The following is a 22,672-nucleotide window of genomic DNA, read 5'->3' as shown; positions in this document are numbered from 1 at the left end:
GCAACATGTTGAAGTGTCTATAGGGCAAGACACTGAACCCCAAATTGCCCCCCCCCCCCCCCCCCCCCCCCCCCGCAACGCCAGTGGGGCATGAATGCGTGTGAATGAAATAGATCTGATGGGCAGTTTGGGAACTTTACATAGCAGCCTCTGCCATCAGTGTGGGAATGTGGTTTGAATGGGTGAATGTGTGTTAAAGTGCTTTGTGTGCAGTCAGAAGACTATAAAAGCACTATACAAGTCCATTTACTATTCGTTATCATGCAGGTATGAGTGCAGCAAAGCAGAGTGGAAGAAGAAAGACTTGTTATGGATTGCTGGTTTTACATATGTCAATATCTATGTTACGCATGTTGAACTTACTTGATTTTTCCATATTAATATTCCTACACATGTAATTCATACATACATGTTAATATATGTTGCTTTTGTAATGAAAGGCAGCTCTCAGAAATCAGATTTGACAGGAGATCAGATACTGTGAGGCTCAAAAGCTCCCTCTAGTGGAGTTAAAGAAAATTAGAGACAGAATAAATGGACAAAATACAAACAACCTGTCCAAGTGTGATGGATATTATTGTGTCTTTATTTAAACTCGAAAATCAGATGTCTCTATGAGAAAACTATTCTTAAAATGATCAAACAAAGGGAAAGACGAAAACACCCGTAAAAAAAATACAGCTTTTAAAAAACATGATGCAAATTCAGAAAGACAAACAAATACAGTCAGTAAGGCTGCACATAAGGAGTGCTCTTGTTGAACCACATGTTCATAATGCTGGGAGACTTTTGAGTGACAGATCATAAAGTAAATAAACAAGGGTAAAAATGGACACTGTGGAGGCAGTACAGCTTGAAGAACAGTGAATCCTTCATCCCACACTTATGTATTACACAGCCAGTGTGCCACTGTAAGGCTAACATTTAGATTTAAAAACTATAGTCTGAATCAAACATGGACGCAGCCTCGGTGACGTCACCCTCTGGTTTCTCAAGCAGAGTTTTGATGTAAAACGATGACAGTCAGTGGCCATTTTGGAAATGCTGTCTCAAACTAATTTTAATTTAACTAAGCAACATGCATAGAGTTTGTGTCAGTCAGGTCGACCATGCCCCTAACAGTTATCCGTCGTAATTTAAAAAAAAAGTTGAGTTATAAAAAGCATTAATTCCCCTGACAGTGTGTAACGACAAATACATGAGCTATTCAGACTAAATGTGTGTTCTGGTTGTAAACATGTTTATTCCTGCTGTCAAAAAGGCTTTGATTTTTTATTTAGATATAGAACAGTGGAAGAAGAATAAAACCAGCAGAGAGAGAGTCAGGACGGATCCACAGATCTGACTTTAACCCTGGCAGTTTGCATGAAAGACTGTAGCCTCAGTACACGGGTGCGACTCAACCGCTATCGGCCATAAAATGATCGTTTTAACTTGGGTGTGAATGTGACTTGGGGGCTTTTTGCGGCCAGACTCAAGTGGACACTGTGGTGTGAACTGCAGTTTTTGTACTTCTGCATTGGCCTCATTTTCAACACCAGAGGTTACCACTAGTTACATTGTTCAGGATAACTTTTTGAATCGAATTATGAATGTGATGAAAAGTATTAATCAGACCATTTATTGAATAAAATAAGGTCAATTTATTTGATTGATTTTTCCCGAACTTTGATGCAAGGAAATTCCCATTGAAACATCCGTCATCACTGTTGTGTTAAGTGTTCAGTTTCACTCCCTAACCCTAACCCTTTTCAAATTACAAACCCACTTGAAATCAACTTGAATATGGTCTGCCGACAAGTAGCTTTAAGTCTTGCACACATAAATCTGTCAAGAGCTGGAGTTAAAATAGAAGTGAAAAAAAAATCACAAAAAAAGTGTCGCAGCAGAAGAGCGAGGTGTGAAGTGTCTAAAAACTGTTGGCAAAAACAAGTCACTTTTAAAATCTACCCACATTCAAAGATATGTTTTGGGTGATTTTTGCCTTTATTAGATCGTACAGATGAAGAGAGACAGTACATTTTGGGAGGAGAGAGAGGGGGGATGACATGCAGCAAAGGGCCGCAGTGTGGACTAGAGCCTCTGTACATGGTGCGTGTGACATAACCGGCAGGCTATTGTGGCTCTAAATAGTCCCAAATGTTTTCTCTCCAATCAATGGGTTACTATTGATGACTCTAATATTGAATTGGAGGTCATGTTGACATACAAGTTCAATCATTTTGTAATATTTGGTGTGTATTATTTCAGGAAAAAAAGGCAATTTTGTCATATCCTGTTTTTGTGCAACCAAACAAAATCCAGAAAACCAAAATTATTATTATTTTTTTTAAGATGATGAAAATAAATCCTTAAAGTAAAGCCGTTTATTCTATTTTCTTTTCAAAAGATATTTTATTAATTTGGTCACAAAACAGGATTAGTGCAATAATCAAAGAAAAGCCAGTTATGTTCATGTTCATGTTCTGTTTATTCACATGTCTCTGAATATAAGTCTTTCATATTCAGGCATGTCGGCTCAATCATTGACTTAATAAATTAAATACAAACACGGGAAGAATTCTGAAGTTTGTGAGAAATGAGAAGAATTGACCATGTGACCCTCAGATGTTAAAGTGTGAAACTTTGAGCCGAGGACGTTCATGTATGAACGTGTGAAACGTGTTTGCTGTCACATGCTGTGGGAGTCATTTTCTCACCTTTCTTCTCACCTTCTTACATGTGGCTGTTTGTGTGAACAGTAACATCATACAATCTATAAAGATTATTTTAACTCACTTCCTCTTTAACCGCTAAGTACTAACTTACAGTAAAATAAGGATGTGGACCCCTTAAAGCCCTCTGCAGTACGTTCTGAAGCATGTTAGAAGAATCCAATTCTTTCTTTAGCCAGTTCAGGTCGATGAGAAGTGAAGTGTGGGGAGGTAAGAGGAACAAAACAGTTTAAACCAATAAATAAAGCTTGTCATCATTTGAAGTTCTTCAAGGTTTTGTCTATTGGCTTCCTCATGCACACATTGGTACATGAACATTAAAAAAGAAAGCCACATTTTGCATGTTTTTAATGGTGCACAGACACAGAGGTCTTATAATATCAGAATCTACACAACCATTATCTATACTTTTTTCCGTTCGGGGACGTGGGCCGCTGGAGCTGATCCCAGATGCCATTGGGCGAGAGGCGGGGTACAACCTGGACTGATTGTTAACCTATCGAGCATGTCTTTGGACTGTGTGAGGAAGCTGGAGAACCCAGACAGAACCCACACATGCACGAGGAGAGCATGCAAATTCCACACAATGAGGCTCCTGTCCGACGGGGATTCAAACCAACAACCTCCTCGCTGTAAGTCAACAGCGCTGACCACTGCAACACCCTGCAGCCCCAAAAGCAGAACCTCTCTGTGTTAATGTACATGGCAGTATGGTGAGTCAATGCTTTGACACAAGCCAGCTTTACTGTCACATATGTTTCCTCTTTTTTCTGCTGTAAATCATCGTCCTTCACTGCAGCAGCCAGAGATCTACTCTAATTAAACACAGTTCTGCCTAGATAAATTGAGCAGCGAGCACAGTGGTGACCAAAGTCTGTCATTGAGGGACGCATTTGTCCCTTAATTATCGCCTTCAAAATATCCTGCTTACTTTAACTACTAACCAGAGCACAGCACTCCTATTTGTTCATCTGTAGTACAAGGTTGAGTGTCATGAGATGAGTGCTTCTGCATACCAGCTTATGTATTTATATCAGCTGCATGATTTACTTATAAAACTACTTAATTAAGTCATAAGTGATCCTAGAAGTAGCCCTGTAAGAGAACTATGTAGCCATCAATCTAGAAAATGACTTGTGCAGTTGTTATTTTATCATCAATCTATCTTCACAGTTTTGTCTAGTTTTCTTGTTCCTTGTTGATCAATCATGTAAATCAGTAACGCAACAGGAATAAAGCCCAAGGTCATTAGGTGAATACCATAGACTGTAAATAATAATGGCATGGAAGCCTGAGTGACATCATCTAATCTGTTACTACAGGAGGCTCATCGCCGCCATGCTGGAAATCCTGTCTCACCTTAACTTTCAGTCAACCCAACGACAGGCTGAGAGCTGAGGCGGGTTTTAAGACTCTTGATGAACCGTTACATCGCGCCCACCTGTCAATCATGTCAGCCTCGCCCCTAATTATGAATAACACGTATCGTTCACAGAATCAAAACGGATGAGTTATAATAAAAATGCACCCCTGTAAAGCGTGTGCCCATGAGAACAAGAACTAATCAGACAAAGATCGTTTTTTGTACCAGGCTGTCAAACCATTAATTTCTGCTGTTAAAACAGACTTTTTTAATGTGGTGTATATGTGACTTCCGCGCTCTTGGAGCCAGCCTCTTGTGGACCCTCGATGAACTGCAGGATTTTGCGTATACAGTATACTGTAAACACAGACACCCTGCTGCCGCTCCGCCTTGTGGACCTTCCACCCCACACTGGTTTTATGAATGTGTGAGTGTGATAATAACTGTAGTTTTTTTTCCACACTTTCTTGATAAGAGATTATCTTATAGATCCAAGAGAATACATTATCTTTTATTTTTAAAACTTTAACCTATTGTAAAATATCGCAAAACCAAATCCAACTTTGCACAGACTCTGGTCTTCAGTAACCGGACAGCGTGGAGACGGTTGGGTATCGTTTACGGTGAGTCATGCACTTGTCTCTCTCGATGAACAGCGAGTGGGTTTTACAGTTTATGTCTTTCTCAACTGTAACGCGTGACTCCTCCAGGTGGGCCAGCGAGCTTCTGGCCTCACTCAGCTGCTGGTGAAGAGATGATAGAGTGGCATCAATCTGCTGCACCTCCCCTTCCAAACTACACACACGCAGGAGGCAAAAAAGAAGAAGTTAGAGATAGAATCAGATGAGACATGGTGTGTGTGTGTGTGTGTGTGTGTGTGTGTGTGTGTGTGTGTGTGTGTGTGTGTGTGTTTGTGTGTACCTGAGCTGGGGTTCATCTCTGCAGAGCTCCATGTTGGGTCTGAGGGAGCGGAGGTAAAGCCTGGATTGGGCGACTCTCTGTGGGGCCTCTTTGTTGTGGATGGCCTGCTGCAGGGATACAATGTTCCTCTCCTGGGCCCCGATCTGCTCCAAGATCTAAACACAATCACACGATAGATAGAACATGAATCCATTCAAAATAAACCCATAACTCTTTGTTTTTGTTGTCTACCTGTGCGAGCTTCATCTCCAGCTGGGTCCTGGCCTCGATCAGCTCCTCACAGCGAAGGCTGAAGGCTCGGTTCACGCTGGAGCACTGGACTCTCAGGTCGTCTGTGGTGTCCTGCAGCACACGCTCCACCAGCAATCTGACACACACACAAACAGCATCACTGTGTTTTTACTGAAAACATCAAACATGGCTCGAAAAGTAAAAGAATACTCCCTAAAGTTCTTTCTATCCGTTTTTCCTTTAACTCAATGAAAAACATCACAAGGAAGGAAGATAAAAAAAGATGGCCGCAGTGATAAGGGAATCTGATTTCACTTACACCGCAGATGTTACAGATGTCACAAGGGTCTGCTGTGTAAAAACTACAAACTCCAGAAGATGGACTACAAACAGCACAGCTATCGCTCAGTGCCTTCTCACCGTGTTGTTAAATGCAGCCATTACACGTGGAAACTGTTCTAAATATGACCTCGTTGAGGATTTTTAGAGTTTATCAAACAGAACAGCCAATCAGGACGAGGCAGCTTTTAGCTTTTGCACAGTCCGATACAGCCGGTAGCAGTATGCACACACTTGGTTTAGCAAATCCGCCAAGAAGAGGAAGAAGTAACCATGGCAACCACTTGACGGCTGGAAGGTCAAGAGGTCACTTGAAGTCGACTCGTTTTGTCTGTTTTTTTTTCGTCTCTCCTTTCCTAAAGGATGCTCAGCGTGTCCTTTGTTAAATAAGATAGTAAAAGAAGCAACAGCGCTCCTTGCCTTTTCTCTGTGATGTTGTTTTAGTGATTTTTACATTTCATATTTGAATGTCTCTTTCTCCCTTTGGCGTAATGCTTTTGATGATTTGTATGCAGAACTTTGAATACCTTGTTGCTGAAATGTGTTAAATAAATGAACTTTGCTTGCCTCATGGCTGACGCTTAAAACACTTCTGGGTCGTTACACTCAGTCGGGAATCTTCCTAACCATAGAGGACTATTCGACTGGATCCTGTTTTTCACATAAAACTGGATTTTGTGGCAGCTTTCACACACTGACCTGAGATTGTGGGTGGCCTGTTCGTCTTGTAAGGCCTTGGAGAGGTTGTCCTGAGTAAACTTGGTCCATGCTGTGTGGTTACTCACCCTGACACAGACCAGAGGACAGATTGTACAGAAGTCATGTATATGTTTTCACATATTCTATAATAGAGATTCATTTTTTTTGTTCTGCAATATTGTTACACACACACACACACACACACACACACACACACACACACACACACACACACACACACACGTAGACTCACTGGTCATGCATGGCTGCTGAGCTGGGGTGGTGTCGTGTGTCTGGGCTCATGTTACTGTATCTCCCACTGTGGTCATCAAAGTTGTAGGCCTGGTACTTATCAGACCAGTCCATCTCTAATGTCTGCTTGGCCTCTCTGTTCATCCTGACACACACACAAAGACACTCTCAATGATGATTATTCATTTCTATGAAGATAAAGAGGATATAGTCTACAAACAGGTTTGGACACTCACTTGATCTGACTGACGACCTGAGCTGTAGTTCTCTTCAGAAGAGCCTGGATGCTCCGTATTAAATCCACTTCCTACAGGAGAAACAATCCAAACCATGTTAGTGTAAGAGTGGGCCCTCTGCTGGGGCTGTGTCATTGTTGGACACTGGTTTTATTCCCTCTTATGCCTTCCCTCAACCCCCATCAATCAATCAATCTTGATGTCAGCCATTTGTTACAATAAGGGGTTCTGGAGGCTCATCGGCAGCCGCCACCGCGATGGAAATCCTGTCTCAACCTAACTTTCAGTCAACCTAACGACAGACTGAGAGCTGGAGCTGAGGCGGGTTTTAAGCCTCTTGACGAACCGTTACATTACGCTCACCGGTCAATCATGTCAGCAGACGGGCCTTACTATGGATAACAAGTATTTTTCATAAAACGGAATTTCATTAAAACAGAGCCGTTTAAAAAAAACTTCACCCCCCCCCCCACTACAGTGTGTGCCCTTGAGGACAATAACAAATAATGTTCTTGTTCATTGATGCTGTAAAACGATTATTTTGGCTTTGGTATGTGACTTCCGCATTGGCTTTCATTTTATAGAACCGGGGGTTGCCGCTTGGTTCCTTTTATTATTAAGTTCAGTATTGGTTTTGAAAAGAACAGTTTTAAAATTTCTACACAGACATCTTTGTGTTCTTTTTATATTTTGTATGTATCATTTTCATTATCAGTTAAATTGATGTGTTTTTGGTTTTTGGATGTGTCACTTTGTTTGTCACATTGCATCTTCATATTGTGATTTTTTTTAAATGTCATGTTGAGAGGTTATCCTAAGTGATGCCCTGTCTCATTTTTTTTTTACTGATTACCTTCAGCAGCTCATCCTCCACAGAGTCTCTGACCAGGTCTGGTCCCAGTCTTCTTGCTCTGCAGTTCAGATTATCTGTTGCGATGGCGTACGGCGTCTCAGTGGTGTCCAGTGCTTTCTCCAGCCTTGTCTTCAGCCCCTGCAGTGCTTTGGTGTCAGCCAGCAGCTGCTCAATGTGCCGCTGCAACTCTGACTTCCAGTGGTGGATCTCTTGTAGCCTGTCCCCTAGAAAACGGGTTCCCTCAGCCTGGGTCCTCAGAGTGGCTGACTCAACGTCCTGGTACAGACTTTTGGACTCTCTTTGGATGCTCTGGGCTTGATATCGGTCGGTTCCTGCCTGCTGAAGGATGGTGTGGTAGTTGGAGAACCACTCTAGCGGGGTGTATTTAGCGGACCGATACCCTGCTGTGGCTGAGCCCGAGGATGGCTGTGGGACCTCCAGCTGTACTGGAGGGTCCTTTTCTTGGACCCCCTGAGCCACAGCTCTGCCGTCATAGTGTGGCCTGGACACCAACACATCTGAGCTCATTTTTGATGATTAAAAACAAAAACAAAGGACCTTTCTCGTCTGAATTTGTGTGTTTATCAAAGAATCAAAAGTAGCTCCAGAGGTGCAGAGTTCACAGTCCCACAGCAGATCGGGCTGTTTGTTTGGTTTGTGTTACCTGGTTACACATGTTGGCAGGAGCAGCTCAGGCAGACGCTCTGGATCAAGTGACTCAAAGGATGGATTGTGTTACAAGGGAATAACAAAACAGTTTAAATTGGACTAACAATGATGATGATATAAAACCTCTTGGGGAAGCCAAACTCATAGAAAAGAGGAAAACAAACAATTTTCAATTTTAATCTTTTTTTTTAATCAAGGTTTGAAAAGTATTCAAACTTAGCCAGATTATTAGTTTGTAGCTGCCGATGTTGTCTTGAATTTTTTTCAAAATGTTGCAGATACCCTTACTACAGAGGTTGAAACCCAGGTTTTTAGAATAGAATAGAATTAACCGCTTCCCACAGAGGAAGTGGTTGATACTGCATGTGAACAAGTAAAGTCATTGTTTACCACAAACAGCAGTGTATAGCAATTTAATAAAACAATTGTGCATTCAAAACATTCTGTCCCGTTTTCCTACTCTATTCACTGTCCTATCAAATCTGGCCAATCGTCCGCCTGGGCCCTCCTTGAAATCTGATTGGCCATCCCAGGTGCCAAGCTGTATCTTAAACAATGATTACCTATTTGCCTTGTCAGAAGGGAGGTCATGACAATTTACTATTTGGGCTGTGTTACAACAAGCTGCTTGTAGCTTTCTCTGTTTTGTCAATGTGACACAGTTCCTTTCGTTAGAACTTGTGACTTTGGATTTACATCTTCTCTTTGAGTGCTCAAAGAAACTTAGAGGATGTAACAGTTGCTCATTTGTTGTTGTACCTTTTAAGTAAAAAATAATAGACAGGGATATGAAATCTCTTAGACAGTTTAATGTTAGTATTTGAAGAAGATATGATTGGTGAATATAGAAAAGGAAAGTGCAACTGATTCCTCTGTTTGTACACAATACTTCAGTGTGAACTGGGGGGGGGGGGGGGGGGGGGGGGGGGGTTCCTCTTCCAAGGGGAGGCATGACAGAAAAGGTCTGAGAACTACTGCTTTAACTAAAGATACATATATAGAACATTAACTACCACATATTAACATGGGTATTTCTAGTGAAATGGTTATCCACAGATTCCTACAAGGTTAACTTCTATTACTGACAATAATGATAAGCAAGAAAGCTGTACCATTATAAGATATACAAGATATATACAACTTCTGGACTCGGTTAATTCATTCCCATGCTCCTCATCTCTTGGCTTTCTTCATGTAACTCTGGTTACAGTACATATCTTCTGTTGTAGAGCAGTTTTGGTACACATCATCATTGTCGTTCTGGTGACAGGAGCTGTGCCATTTGGAGGTCTCCTGCTTTGAGCACACTGCAGCGCCTTGATTTTCATAAATCTAAAAAAAGCATGAGCAAAATAAAGAGATAAAGGAGGAATGTTAGACTCATGTTATTAAGCATTTACGTAAATGCCTTATGTTATAACATTTGTTCCTTGTTTCATGTTCATCTCTGTGTCTCCTCCCATAAGAGTGTGTGGGTGTATGAATCTCCTGTCATTTCTGAGAGTGTGTGTGTGTGTCTATACAGTTATGATTAGAACTTCAGTCATCAGAGCCAAAAAATACTTATTCGTTAAGTTTTTCTTTTAGTCATGATGACGATTTTCATCATAATTTCCAAAAGCATGTGTTTGGACTTTCAGTTCCTTACATCTGCCACATCGATCACTTCCTCCACTCCTGCCACCTTGGTTTGGTTCCTCTTCTCTATGATTTTGGTTCCTTGAGACATGAAGAGAGAAATAAATAAACATGCTCTTCATGCACATGTGTAGATAATGCATGGTTCTGTGCACGCATTCGTTCAACATACCTTGTGCTCTGCGACACTTATATTTATAGATTATGACCACGGAAATGATCAGTATGACTAAGACGATGGCACCCACAGTGGGCAACGTGACACCCACAGAGAGGAAGTGTTCTGCATCTTTAGAGGGGGGGGAAACAAGGTGTTAATACAAACACACTCACATCACAGTTTACCACCAGCTTGAAAACAAAAAAGCCACGACCCGGTTTGGTGAATGAATGGTAAATGTTGGATGTTTTCACAGTGTCAAAAACGAGTGTAAAGTACATACTTGTGAAGAAAACAGAGTATGAAGCTTCACTACGTGCACATGATCACACTGGTCCTATGATATGAACTTCATCACCCCCGTCTGCTCACGCATTGGCTCACCCTGACTTAATTTGTAAACTAACTACGGGGGCTGGCAGGAAAAAGTCCAGGTAAAGTCCAGGCGATAAATTCAGCTTTTTTGCATTCATACATGCAGCTCACCCTGACAGTTCCAGGAAATTTCCAGGAATTTTTTAAATGTGTGAAAACACTATTCTCTTTTTTGCTGTATTTGTGACTGTTTATGATGCCAGAGAAACGTAAAGAGAGCATGTGAATGAGAACAGCAGGTGAAGGAGGAGACACAACCACAAAATTGCTCTTTGACCCTGTCAGCTATAAAAACAGCTATACAGCACCCAGACACACACACACACACACACACACACACACACACACACACACACACACACACACACACACACACACACACACACACACACACACACACACACACACACACACACCTTTGACATTTCTGTCAGGGATAGACGTTGTTTTTGATCCAACAGGATTCAGCACACTGGTCTGCTGTGAAAAGTCTGTCAGAGAAAGGATTCGTAGGATTTTGAATCTGCAAAGTAACTTCCTTTAATTTAAAATTTACTCAACTTTGACTGTTATGCCGTTACTTTTTTTGTAATCCTACCTAATGACAGATGAATCTTGGTGTAGTTTCCCACCGTCCACTGTGAGTCTGAACCACACCAGTATGTCCCGGCATCCTCTACTTTGGTTCCTGTGATCATCACCGAGAAAGAGCTTGAAGAAACATTATCTTGTAATGAGAACCTGCTCTGACTCATCACATCTGTGCAGTTTTTGCGGTGGTCTCCTTTGCAAAGGAACTTTCTGTTATCCCAGTGTTGAGGTGGGTAGGGACACTGTATAGAAAGAGGATGCCCCACAATGCCGCTCTGTTCACTTGACTCCACACAGCACCACTCTGCCAAACAGAAAGACATTCAGGGCAAGTTAGACCTTCTAGCATGCAATATGCTATTAATGTTTAGAGGAGATTATCAGCAGTAAGAAAGAAATAGGATGGGGTCGAACTGTGATGTCTGACCATTGACTTCCAGACTAACAGCAGTGAAAACATCCAGGTCGGACTTTCTTTGGACACCACAGAGGTACGGCCCAGAATCCTTCAGGGTCAAACTGGTGATGGTCACTGTGAATTTCATTGACATCTTGTTATCAGCCAGACTGAAGTATCCCTTTTGTTTGTAGTCAGATGTGACCAGTGCCTGCTGCAGACATGTGGAGGGCTGGTTTCCTCTGCAGATGTACTTCAGGTTGTTCTGGTCCTTCTGCTCGTACGGGCAACTCAAGTCCACTGAGCTGTCCTCATAACTTTGTATTCTGGTAGATTGATCACAGCAGCTGTCTGTCAGCAAATCAAACATTGATACATTTTCATCTTCAGTAAAAAAAACAACAACATCACACCACAAAATCTAGATTTGAACATTTCCTGTGTACATATAACAGCTGTTTATTTTTATATTTACATGTCAGCAGTTTAATAGTTGGTCAGTACTGAGCCATGTAAATTATTTCTACTAACTAGTTGAAACAATACATCAAGTATTAAAGGATCATCATTTGACGCTGTGTATAATGTTATCTGGGATGCTTTGCAGAACATTGAAACCCCATATATGATAGAGAACATCACAAATTCAACATATCAAATGTTGAATCTTTTTTTGATGCTCACAATAAGTTTTAAATTCTTACAAAAGTACACATGATGACACAAAACAACATGATGGGGTATAAAAAGAGCATCCCAGAGAGGCTGAGTCTTTCTGAAGTTACGATGGGGAGGGGATTGCCCCTCTGCGAAAGACTTTGCTGGAATATAATGCAAACAACTTGAACATATACAGGTCTTCATTTAAAATCTGGATTCTGCTCAGACCGAGACGAGACTGTGTCAAAATTCTTGCGATTCCGAGACGAGACAGAGACCTTTAAAAAAGTTACCTCGAGACCGGTTTCGAGGCCAAGACCAACCTTTAGTACTACACTACTTTACATAGCAGCCTCTGCCATCAGCGTGTGACCTGTGGTGTAAAAGTGCTTTGAGTAGTCAGAAGAATAAAAGAGCGCTACAAGCTCAAGTCCATTTACCATTTACAAGGGGGTAAGATGAATCTGCTGAGTTTCTATAAAAATCTGTCAAATACGTGTAACTGGCCAAATGAGCCTGTGAAATAAAATAAAGCGGAGGTATGAAACAGCAGATAACAGAAATACTTCAGGAAAGCACTTTAGTATGAATCGAGTCCCTGAGTGAATGTAGTTTTTAACGTCCCTCCTCTGTAAGGTCTAATGAGACAAACTGTTCAATTCTACAGCAGCATTATTTTACACCCAAGACGCATGAACAGGACAATCTTTAATTTGCTTTAAGACGAGGTGTGTGATGAGATTTTGACTTTCTTACATCATGGAAATGCAGCACTGGGGTCTTTTTTCTTTCTTTCTTGACCTACCTTTTCCGACTAGCAGCTTTACTTCAGTGTAGGTATCTGTCCCAGTCCTGGTCACCCCACACCAGTACTTCCCAGCATCCGCTAGTGTGAGACCAGAAATACTGGCTGTAATGACTCGTTTCTCTTTGTCATCGTAGATGGAGAATCTGTTTTTACTTGTTTCTGTCGTCGTTACAAGAACATCATTGCCACCGCAGTCGTTCCTGCACAGGTACTTCTCATAAGATTCATAACCCATGCCATAGGAACAAGAGATACCCACTGCTTTTCCTTCATATCCAGACACAGTGATCAGCGCTGCTGAATTGCTGACACCACTCAGAGCAACTGTGAAGAGAAGACGACAAGGAATGTCAAGAAAAAGACAAAAACAGAACAAATTTGATGTCTTTTACATTCACGACTTGGTCCATTCCATTTTGTAGACATATTTTTGGCCCATTTTACCCTTATTGGATAGGACAGTCGAAGAGAGACAGGAAATGTTGGAAGGAACGAGTGGGGGAAGACGTGCAGCAAACGGCCAAGGTCGGATTCAAACCCATGGCGGCTGTGACGAGGACTATAACCTCTGCACATAGGGCGCTAGACATAACCTCTAGGCCATCTGACAACCTGTCCATTTACTAATTTAGACTGAAAAACATACTTTTTTTATGAGATAAAGTCCAAAAGCAGTAGATTTAGAAGTGGAGTGTACTTCTGTCAATACATAAGTAACTAAATAAATATAATTAGTGAAATAACATCAATGAAATGAAATCAATAGTGGATGTTTTTAGTTGAGCGTTAACATTTAAGTGATCTTCATGATAACCATATTCATATCCTACATGGTGCTTTTAACAAAACAAAAAATACAAATGTACATATGTATCTTCCTGCTGGAGACTTACAATCAGCGTTGTGCTCGCAAGGCCTCCAGCATCATCATCATAAAGGACTCCCACCACCCAACTCACAAACTGTTTTACCTCATTCCGCCAGGCAAAAGGTACCGGAGCATTTCTTTTAAATCAAGCAGAATGCTCAACAGGCTGTCAGGATCATAAACAAACTGCGCCCCCCTCTTCTGTCACACTAATCAGTATCAGTATCAGAGGGGCATGTGCTGCACTCACACTTTATAGACACTGCACTTTAGACACGATTGAAAAACTGTGGTGCTAACTGTATGCTTCCTGTGTTATTTCTTGTCTGCTCTTTTTAGTTTTTTTTTAGTTTTTTCTACTTTATATTGTCGGTGCTATTTATATTGTAATTAACGTACTTGTAGAACTGATTTTATTCCTTAGTAGATCTTTAGGTGTATTTATGTGTCTATATGTTACATGTTTTTCTTTCTGTCACACTGCTTGGGGCTGGGAGAACAGCATTTGGTCTTTTTTTTTATGTATGTACGCAGATACATAAGAAAAATGACAAATAAATGGAATCTTTGAATATTTGCACCTGCATGTGAAATAGTTAGTCTTTATACGAACATCATGTCAGTGCAGGGCAAAAACATCCGACTGAGGAAGAAGAAGAACTTGATCAAATGCCACAAAAAGTTTTTATTCTGTCCAAATCACAACGTCACATGACGAAGACCTCCGGTCGAAACGTTGTGATTTAAACGGAATAAAAACTTTTTGATCAAGTGTGCGGGCACATCTTCTTCTTCCTCCTGTACATGTGGACATGAATACGCACACAAACAGTATCATATATGTATGGATGTATTCTCATAGAGTTGACACAAAGAAAAGCCATATATTTCAAGCAGCATTATACAGTAATAGAAATACATCACTAACTTTACCAGCAGTGTAGCTATGACAACATTAATAAAGTCATTGGTAATATTACTCTCTCTCTCTCTCTCTCTCTATTGCAACTGCATCAATAACATTATATGATAAATATTGTGGAAAAGTAAACTTACCACACAGGATGAACGTCAGGCTCAACATCTTCATGCTCTTGCAAGGAAACAGAAACTAGAAATGAAATGTTTCTGTGACGGAAATATAACACCCAGAAAGGCATCAGCATAAATGTTGTACTCTCTCACTTCCCTGTTCAGATCACCAATGTGTGGCCAAGTTCATCTATCAGTAGATTTCATCCTTCTTAAAGACTCTGTGCCAGTGTGGGGAAAGCTTTGTAATGACTGACTTTAAATGATGACTCTTGTAAGAAAGGAAAGTTTAGAGTAATGCTACTTTCCCTTAAATGAAGCCAGTGGTTATTATTTATAAATCCTGTGGTTTGCAGGTGGGAACATTTTCTTTCAGTGCAGCAGTTTGTTTACCACAGATGTTCAAGTGTTCACATTGTAGCCACTAAGAGATACTCTAACTACCCATACAGAAAAAAATGGACAAGGTACATGGCACAGTAGTGGTTATCTTGTAAGACCCATACATTCCAGACATTTGTTATCGTGCTGTATTTCCTCAAAAGCTCCCAGTTTACAGCTTTCCAACTCACCTCAAGTGTGAATCAGTTAGGCCATTTGTCCAGTAGGAGGAGCTGCTGCCTCACTGTTTGCATTTTCTGTCCTGCTAGTCGGTACAAGCGATATGAGGTGGATAGACCTAAAATGAACTGGGTACCTCAGTCAAACTGCAGGTTGAAGTTGATATTATACTATACTGTTTTATTAAGTGACTATTTCCTTGCCTCTGTGTCAGTCCTGCTGTGACTGATGCTTATACTCGCATAACAACTCACTCATTATGCTTCAGCAAACACAAATTACAGCAGGAGGCATGAGCGGTTCTAGGCAGAGGCCAACAGGGGCCCTGTAACACTGAGCTTGGTCCCCCCTGTGGCCACCCCCTCCCAAAAGGAAAAGCGCCCCTAATAACACATACACAGTATTTGACTCAACAACCAGACTCACAATCTATATTAAATACTGTTACTGAAACAAATATAAATCATGCTATTTAATGATGTATGGAGCGCTCTTCCACAGCGTGTAACAGGCTTCTGCAGCGAGAGACTTATTGGATCCATTCTTTGGGTACCCTCATTCCAACTGGTTTACATGGGGAGATTTCATTGACCTATCGACCTACCCATCCTATGAACTGATTGGCATTGTTGTCCTCTCGTTCTGCTGTATGATGCTGCTTGTTTACTATCTCTTTGTTGAAAGTTGTGTGGTGGAGACTGTCCCCTGCTGGGATTGACTGGTACCTATTTAGTATGACTGACCCACCTGTGTAGGTTTGTGAAAATTGTCTGTTTCACGCTGAACGTGAACGTCCGTGAGGCAATTAAACGAACAGTCCAGAGTGCTGTCCTTTTTCTGGTTGTGAACTTGATACATACAAACAGAGTTTTGTTACTGCATCAAATGTTGCCTTTCTGTAGGAGACATTTTCATATATTTCTAATTTAAATATAATGAAGTTCCCAGAGGACATACATTGGCATCAAAATATTCATTATAGGCCTACATTTTTTTTTCAAAATAGAAAGACCCCTGGACCCCATGCCAAGTTCAGTGGTGTGCCCCCCTGATGTCATCAAATTCTACCACATTGTAATAGGATATAACAATACTTAATCAATACCTGCGGTCATAGTAATCATAAATATGTTGCAGAGGTCATGTGATCTGAAAGAATGGCTCTCTGTGTCAAAAACTGCTACTTTGCCGTTATAGGGTATAATTATGTAACATTTTTATGATTTAGACGTCCAGTGGAGGTATTTGAAACTTTGTTATCTATCACAAAGAGTGACGTTGTTACTCATATCTGTGGTCATGGGGTAGTACTGGTTGTTGGGAAGGGCAGACCAAATCTTAATCTTACTGAGGCATCAGAACAGTCCCTGCCTCAAGCTATATCCATTTAACCACAGCCACAACATGGAGGACCAGAGAGCAGCAGTAACCTTCTGGAAGCATCTTGCCTGGACTGATATCTCCCCACATGCCTGTCTTATTACCCAATGACATCTTCACGTCTGTTATTGTCCTCCTCAGCTGCTCAAAAAACAGCTGCTGGAGCAACGCTGTATCATTTCAGTCACCATGCAGGGCTCCGGTTTTGAAAAGGTCTAATCCAGAAACAAATGATAGAGATTTGGTAATCCACTTTCTTCTGCAAAGGATCACGTAATCCAGCTCTCTTTAATCCTGGTTGTTCAAAGAAAAAACTGGATGGCATCAACCTGAACACGATACAGTCTTTTAAGGATCATCAAATCCAGATAACTAGAGCTTTAAAGGGGACTTCACATTCCTTGTCCACAGGGGGCTCCAAAATCCACACAGGCTGAAAGATCCTCACTGCGTTGCATTTGTTATTAATGTGTGTTAATGATGCTTTTTGGTGAATTATTTAATAAACAAAAATCAAGTATTGTTTTACATCCCTAATTTATACCTTCTCTACTTTGTTGCTGAAGCAAAACAGCACTCTGAAAGATATAATTTTTAAAAAAGTATTTAAATATCATCTATCTGCTGTTTTTTGTTTCAGCAATTTTCTCCCGGTGAATCCAGCATGAATCCAGCACTCTGCTGGATCCGATTACATTGTCCTTTTTTCTTGATTTCAAGATAGAGCTCCATCCGATAGCTTTAATCCTGTTGGATTATTAACAACAACTGGGCCCAGGTGTTCATGACACCAGGGCAGATTCTAAAAATCTGTTAGGGTCCTCTGGAAAAATCAATCTTGGGCCCCTCCCACAAGCATTGCAGCAATCATGTAGCAACGCTCAGCAGGGCATTGAGAGTGAAACTGCTGTTAGATGGTGCCCCCTTACAAGGCCCTTGGGGGCTTCTATTGTTCTGGGGCCCCAATAAGTTGCCTTGTCTGTTGACAAGCAGAGCCTCTACATGACACTTCTATAACATACAGGTAACAAGCCATGCTAAGTTCTTGGGCAGCCACTTTACAAAGTGATGCATTGAAATCAAATAATGTTATCTGTCATCTGTCAACAGGCCGCTGTTCAGCAGGTCATCATTAATTAGAGTAGTTTGTCATAAAGGATTGACAAAGAGGTTCATACAGTGGTAGTGTTGTAACAGTGGTCACCTAAATCCTTACCAGTCTGAGAACTTCCATCTGTCAGCAAAGTCAGCCCGGAAGTTGTAGAAAACACTGAAAGCTTTTTCACAGCCACAGATCAACAGTGCTTTTTAAAGCCTCATATCCTCCTGCACATCATAGTGTGACATCAACTTACTACACTTAAGGCCTTGCGTCCAACAAATTCATTTCAGCTGTCTTCCCTATGCAACAGCCACTGCCAGTTTTGTGCTTCCAACATCCTTGTAGGAACATGCATGGTGTAAAAATTATTTAGTAAGGCCACAGTTCAGCTCAGTGAGCAGGCACCCCACATACAGAGGCTAGAGTCGTTAACACATCAGCCGCAGGTTCGACTCTTGGCCTAGATTGTTTGATGCATGTCTATACCCCGCTCCCTCCCCCCCCACATTTCCTGTCTTTCTTCATCTGTCCAATCAGTAAAGGCAAAAAGGGTCCAAAGTGAAGATCTTTGAAAAGAAAAGAAGAAAATGAATCAGCATCTCAAGCAGCCACCTTTATGCCTCCTCTTCAGTTCTAGTCTACTGGCTTACTTAGATGACTTTTGTGCACATAGAACATCAAGTTTAAACTCAAATCTAAAAATCAGTCATTACCAATCACAAGCCCCCCTTCACACATGCACTGTACTCCATTTTCCAGAGAATGCAAATCTCCAAATCTTTTGAGATTCAAATAAGAGGACACTTACAAACTCATGCACAAACAGGACCTGTGCACATGCATTAATGAGGAGATGTCAGAGTGGGGCATCTACACATTGGGGGTTTGGTGCATTGCTCAAGGGCACCTATAGGCAGTACTCTGGAAGTGACCTGGCACCTCTCCAGCTTCAGAAAAAATGTCATACTGTGGTCTGCACCAGGACTCGACCTGGCAACCCTCCAGACCTTACAGCCTGAGCTCCTGCCGCCCCATTGACACTTTTCTGCTCAGCTTCTGCTGATGCGTTGTTTTACAGAATTGTCCCTTTGTGTGGTATTAACGCAGAAACAGTTACAATGACAGAATCCGACATTTTTGCATTAATTGAATAGTTTTTTGGAGTCCATCTCTCCCATATGATATGATGATTTTATTAATCGCGACATCTGCGAGCTAGTTCAAGCAGTCAACTTAAGCATCAGTGGTTTCACACTTCACATGCCTCATTCTTAATAATCACCTGACATCACCTCCTTCCAATTAGCGGTCTATTAAAGCTGCAAGATTTTCGGATCTCTCCCTTTGCTCTTTCGTTGCCAGCTCTGACCTGCACCAGTACTGCACTCAGCCAAACCATCCCCCCCCCCCCCCCCCCCCCGTCCCCCCCGTCCCCCAGCATTCACCTGTAGGCTTCGAATGGGGGGGTTTAGATCTCATCCCATCACTCCTCAAATTTCTGCATGTAAATTAAAACTCTGAGGAGTGATCAGGTCTGAGTCGAGACATCAGAACTATGTTCTGCTGCAATAAATATTTTAAAGGTACAAACAGCAAGGTTCAAACAACTGAAATGTTGTGATTTTAATATTTTTTGTTTTATTGCCATATATTTATTTATTGTAACCTGTGTAACCTGGGTCCTATATAGATATAGTTTATTATTACTACTGTGATTATGAACACATCAATTGTCTTTTTGTTTACTTTGGACCCCCAGTAGGAACAAGACATACTTACAACTTAAAATACTGTTCCACTATTTAAAATGACTGACCCCACCCAGTACAGGGCAGTGCATTATGAAATACCAGTAGTGGTATATGTGGGCGAAAGCATGCGTCTGTATTTTCCCCGAGCTCAGCCATTCCCTCGACTCCAGCTGACCGCTCAGCTGTGCCGCTCGCATTCTGAAGCACAAACTGTTTCCATATCTCACACACTCTCACACCCAAAGGTTAACTTTAAGACCCCTGAGCAGAGGGATAAGTGTGTCCCGAATTAGCGAGGATGCCAAGGCGGAGCTGGGCTGTTGCCAGGTTGGGTTGCCAAGGGGTTTTTGGGTGTTGCTATAGCAGGTTAGGTTTCTGCACTGCGGCCTGTTTGCATGTCAGCAGTGTGCGAGACGCGTGTCTTACGGTCTTCTCATACTACAACACACACACACACACACACACACACACGCACACACACAGCCCTCAGTGTGTATGAAAGAGGAACTGTTAAATATAGCCGACCCTCTCAAGTCTTTAGGGTCTATCTTAAACCTTCAAGCTATGCGTTAATGTCTCCCTCAATGTCTTACTCTCTGTCTGCTTATTCATGACAAACTGTTAGCTTTAATCACAACTGACTATTAAATCTGTACTTTTCAAAACTCTTGAGTTAAAAACTGTAGCATTACATCTGAAAGTTGTTGGTTAATAACCATGCAAGAATAGTCTTAAAAGAAGACACAACTGGGTTTGTGTGAGTTGTAGGAAGTGGTTGTCTTGGACTTTCTTTTCTTTCTATCCACACCTTAAAATCAGGATAGCTCAGCCTCTGTTTCACTATTTTAACCTCTCTTTTCAATCATTCCCTTGAGTCCCACAAAGCAATAGAAGGGCAATAAGAAACTGGATTGCTTTAGTGTTATGAAGTGCTTGGAGACCGGTGTTTCTCTGTGTGTTCAGAAAGTATCTCACACCATCATGCTAAAGTAAGAAATTAGGAATGGATTCTTTAATTCTCTTCAAATGAGTTTTATCTGCTGATGGAGGAGTTTATCCAAGTGTCTCTGTGTGTGTGTGTGTGTGTGTGTGTGTGTGTGTGTGTGTGTTTGTGTAGGCTGGTACATTCCAATCATTCTCGGTCTTCCTGAGGAAAGAGGGAAAGCATCACATACACACACACAACTGCTGACAGCAGACGGAGGGAGAGGAGCTAACACCCCTCCTCAGTCATTCACACTTTCACCTCTTCTTTCAGCCCCCCCCCCCCCCCCCCCATCCCCATCAAAATCAAAAAGTATCAAACATCCATCTTTATGACAGTTGTTTTCAGGCAACTTTGATACGGGCGACTTACTGCTACTATCCAGCTTTGATACTCATCTTCTGAAAAACAACAACCCTAAATATATACTGTATGTCCTGTGACAAAAACACATTTTTTACTTATATAAAAGTATAAAACATTATATCATTCATTCCTAGGACTCGAAATCCTGGTGTAACTTATGAAACAAAGATAAGATACGATACGTTACAAAACGAAACGAAGTGTAGCGGCACGATGCGATTTGTTACAAATTTGCGTTACCAAGTGATGCGTTCTGATTTGTTACAGTATGATACGAAGCGTTAGGATGCGATATGTTACAGTACGATAAGAAGCTATACGATGGGAATATGATTCCAAGCGATTCGATATGTTACAATACCATACAATATTCATGGCAGTGTGAAGTAATGACACAAGGAGTCAAATGATCAATATTGGGCTCCAGCACATCAATCATTGTATTACAAGAGTCAGGACACTGATATATTTCCGTAAATGTTGTCCTTCCCCTTTTCAATCCTCACTATCTGTAGCTCATTCATTAGCTGCTGACTACTACCAGCTCCTTACATTTGTTTAGCTTAAAGTCCTCACAATGGGATATTGATATGAAAGTATTTGCTTCAATGCTGCTGTTACAAAAATGTTGTATTCGTTGCAACTGTGCTAATAGTTTATGCTTCATGCTAACTCAGGCCTTCAAAGTCTTCTTTCAGAATACTCAAAGGGAGAACAGGAACACATTAGCTATTGAACTGGACGTGCTTGGCTGGTTGGAAAATATAATTGCTTCTCTTTCATTTCTCTCTCTCTGCCGTGATGCATGAACACAGAGGATATGAAGAGAGGATGCCAACCAGAGCAGTGGCTCCTCAAAGCTCCACAGGGGCAGCTACGCCAGCACTGACGCACTGCTGCTCACCAGCCAGATAATAGTCACTGAGCACTCATTATGTTTTGTTTTTCTTCTTTTGGGTAGTTCGGTGGACAATACCTCTTTGTTTGCATCCATGTGAGCAAATGGAGAGGCTGTCAACTTTTGTTCCTCCAATTTTTGCTCCTACTTTACAGTTCAGTCAACAGCTATTGTTTATTATCTGCAAACCAACCACACTGAGGTTCCTTTTGCCAAACTGGATTTCACACATATGGACAGGATTGAAAATGATTTAATAGAGGGGTATGGCTGTACCAAACTTTCGCCAGTTGTGAATTAAACAGAACCACACTAAATGCTAAAGGATGCATTTTTATTTTCTGTAAATGTAGACCCTTTGTTCTCATTAGCAAAACACGCACATACACAGTAGATAAAGACTCACAGAGCTGCATACTGTACACTTCTGTCAGAAGACTCCTAAATTTTACAGAAAGCTTTTTACAAAGCAAACTTTCATTTCAAGAATGATCACACAAGCAGAAAAAAATACTTGGACCAAATATTTTGAGCTCATCAATCATTCATTCGCCACCTCACTGATGCACACAGAACATACTATCACTCAACCAGGGCACATTTGAGACAGGACATTATATCTCCTATTGAAATGCCCATGTTCCTGTTTGGCTGAGAGTCAATAATAAGTTGCACAGCACTGAGAAAGAGTGCAGAAGTAGCTTTAAATGATGGCCAAGGTTCATCTGCTTTTATTTCTCTTCCTCTTTGCATCTTTGTCAACGTCCTCTTTTAGAGGCGCTCCGCCCCTGTTATACTCAGAAACATGAAGACGTCTTTCAGT

At 41.3% G+C, this 22,672-nt stretch overlaps 3 protein-coding genes across 4 annotated transcripts in view; all 3 read right to left on the bottom strand.

The window, feature by feature from the left end:
• Nucleotides 1-3,492: 3,492 nt before the first annotated feature.
• On the bottom strand, nucleotides 3,493-8,367 carry tekt4 (tektin 4). Its single transcript, XM_061049685.1, has 7 exons — nucleotides 7,609-8,367; nucleotides 6,756-6,826; nucleotides 6,521-6,664; nucleotides 6,268-6,354; nucleotides 5,230-5,365; nucleotides 4,999-5,153; nucleotides 3,493-4,872 (listed from the first exon to the last, which is right to left on the bottom strand). The coding sequence occupies exons 1-7, from the start codon at nucleotides 8,134-8,136 to the stop codon at nucleotides 4,659-4,661; spliced, it is 1,335 nt and encodes a 444-aa protein (XP_060905668.1). The 5' UTR covers nucleotides 8,137-8,367; the 3' UTR covers nucleotides 3,493-4,658.
• A 704-nt stretch (nucleotides 8,368-9,071) lies between these two features.
• LOC132983379 (polymeric immunoglobulin receptor-like) lies at nucleotides 9,072-14,969 on the bottom strand. 2 transcript variants are annotated; one of them, XM_061049666.1, is made up of 8 exons: nucleotides 14,831-14,969; nucleotides 12,904-13,230; nucleotides 11,469-11,789; nucleotides 11,049-11,345; nucleotides 10,867-10,941; nucleotides 10,088-10,204; nucleotides 9,926-9,996; nucleotides 9,072-9,609 (listed from the first exon to the last, which is right to left on the bottom strand). In XM_061049666.1, exons 1-8 carry the CDS (start codon nucleotides 14,862-14,864, stop codon nucleotides 9,451-9,453), a joined length of 1,401 nt encoding a protein of 466 aa, XP_060905649.1. In that variant the 5' UTR covers nucleotides 14,865-14,969; the 3' UTR covers nucleotides 9,072-9,450. The 2 variants fall into 2 exon arrangements, with proteins under 2 accessions (XP_060905649.1, XP_060905657.1); XM_061049674.1 differs by lacking the exon at nucleotides 10,867-10,941.
• Nucleotides 14,970-22,279: 7,310 nt separating this feature from the next.
• The window catches only part of metrnlb (meteorin like, glial cell differentiation regulator b), a 7,495-nt gene continuing 7,102 nt past the window's right edge, over nucleotides 22,280-22,672 (bottom strand). The window contains exon 6 of the mRNA XM_061026573.1: nucleotides 22,280-22,290. Coding sequence (XP_060882556.1) covers nucleotides 22,280-22,290 — 11 coding nt within the window. The remainder of the gene's footprint in view (nucleotides 22,291-22,672) is intronic.

The sequence above is a fragment of the Labrus mixtus genome, chromosome 2 (genome assembly GCF_963584025.1).
Source record: "Labrus mixtus chromosome 2, fLabMix1.1, whole genome shotgun sequence".
Classification (NCBI taxonomy): Eukaryota; Metazoa; Chordata; class Actinopteri; order Labriformes; family Labridae; genus Labrus; species Labrus mixtus.
Note: the sequence above shows the minus strand (reverse complement) of the source record. Positions and strands in the feature narration are given on the sequence as shown.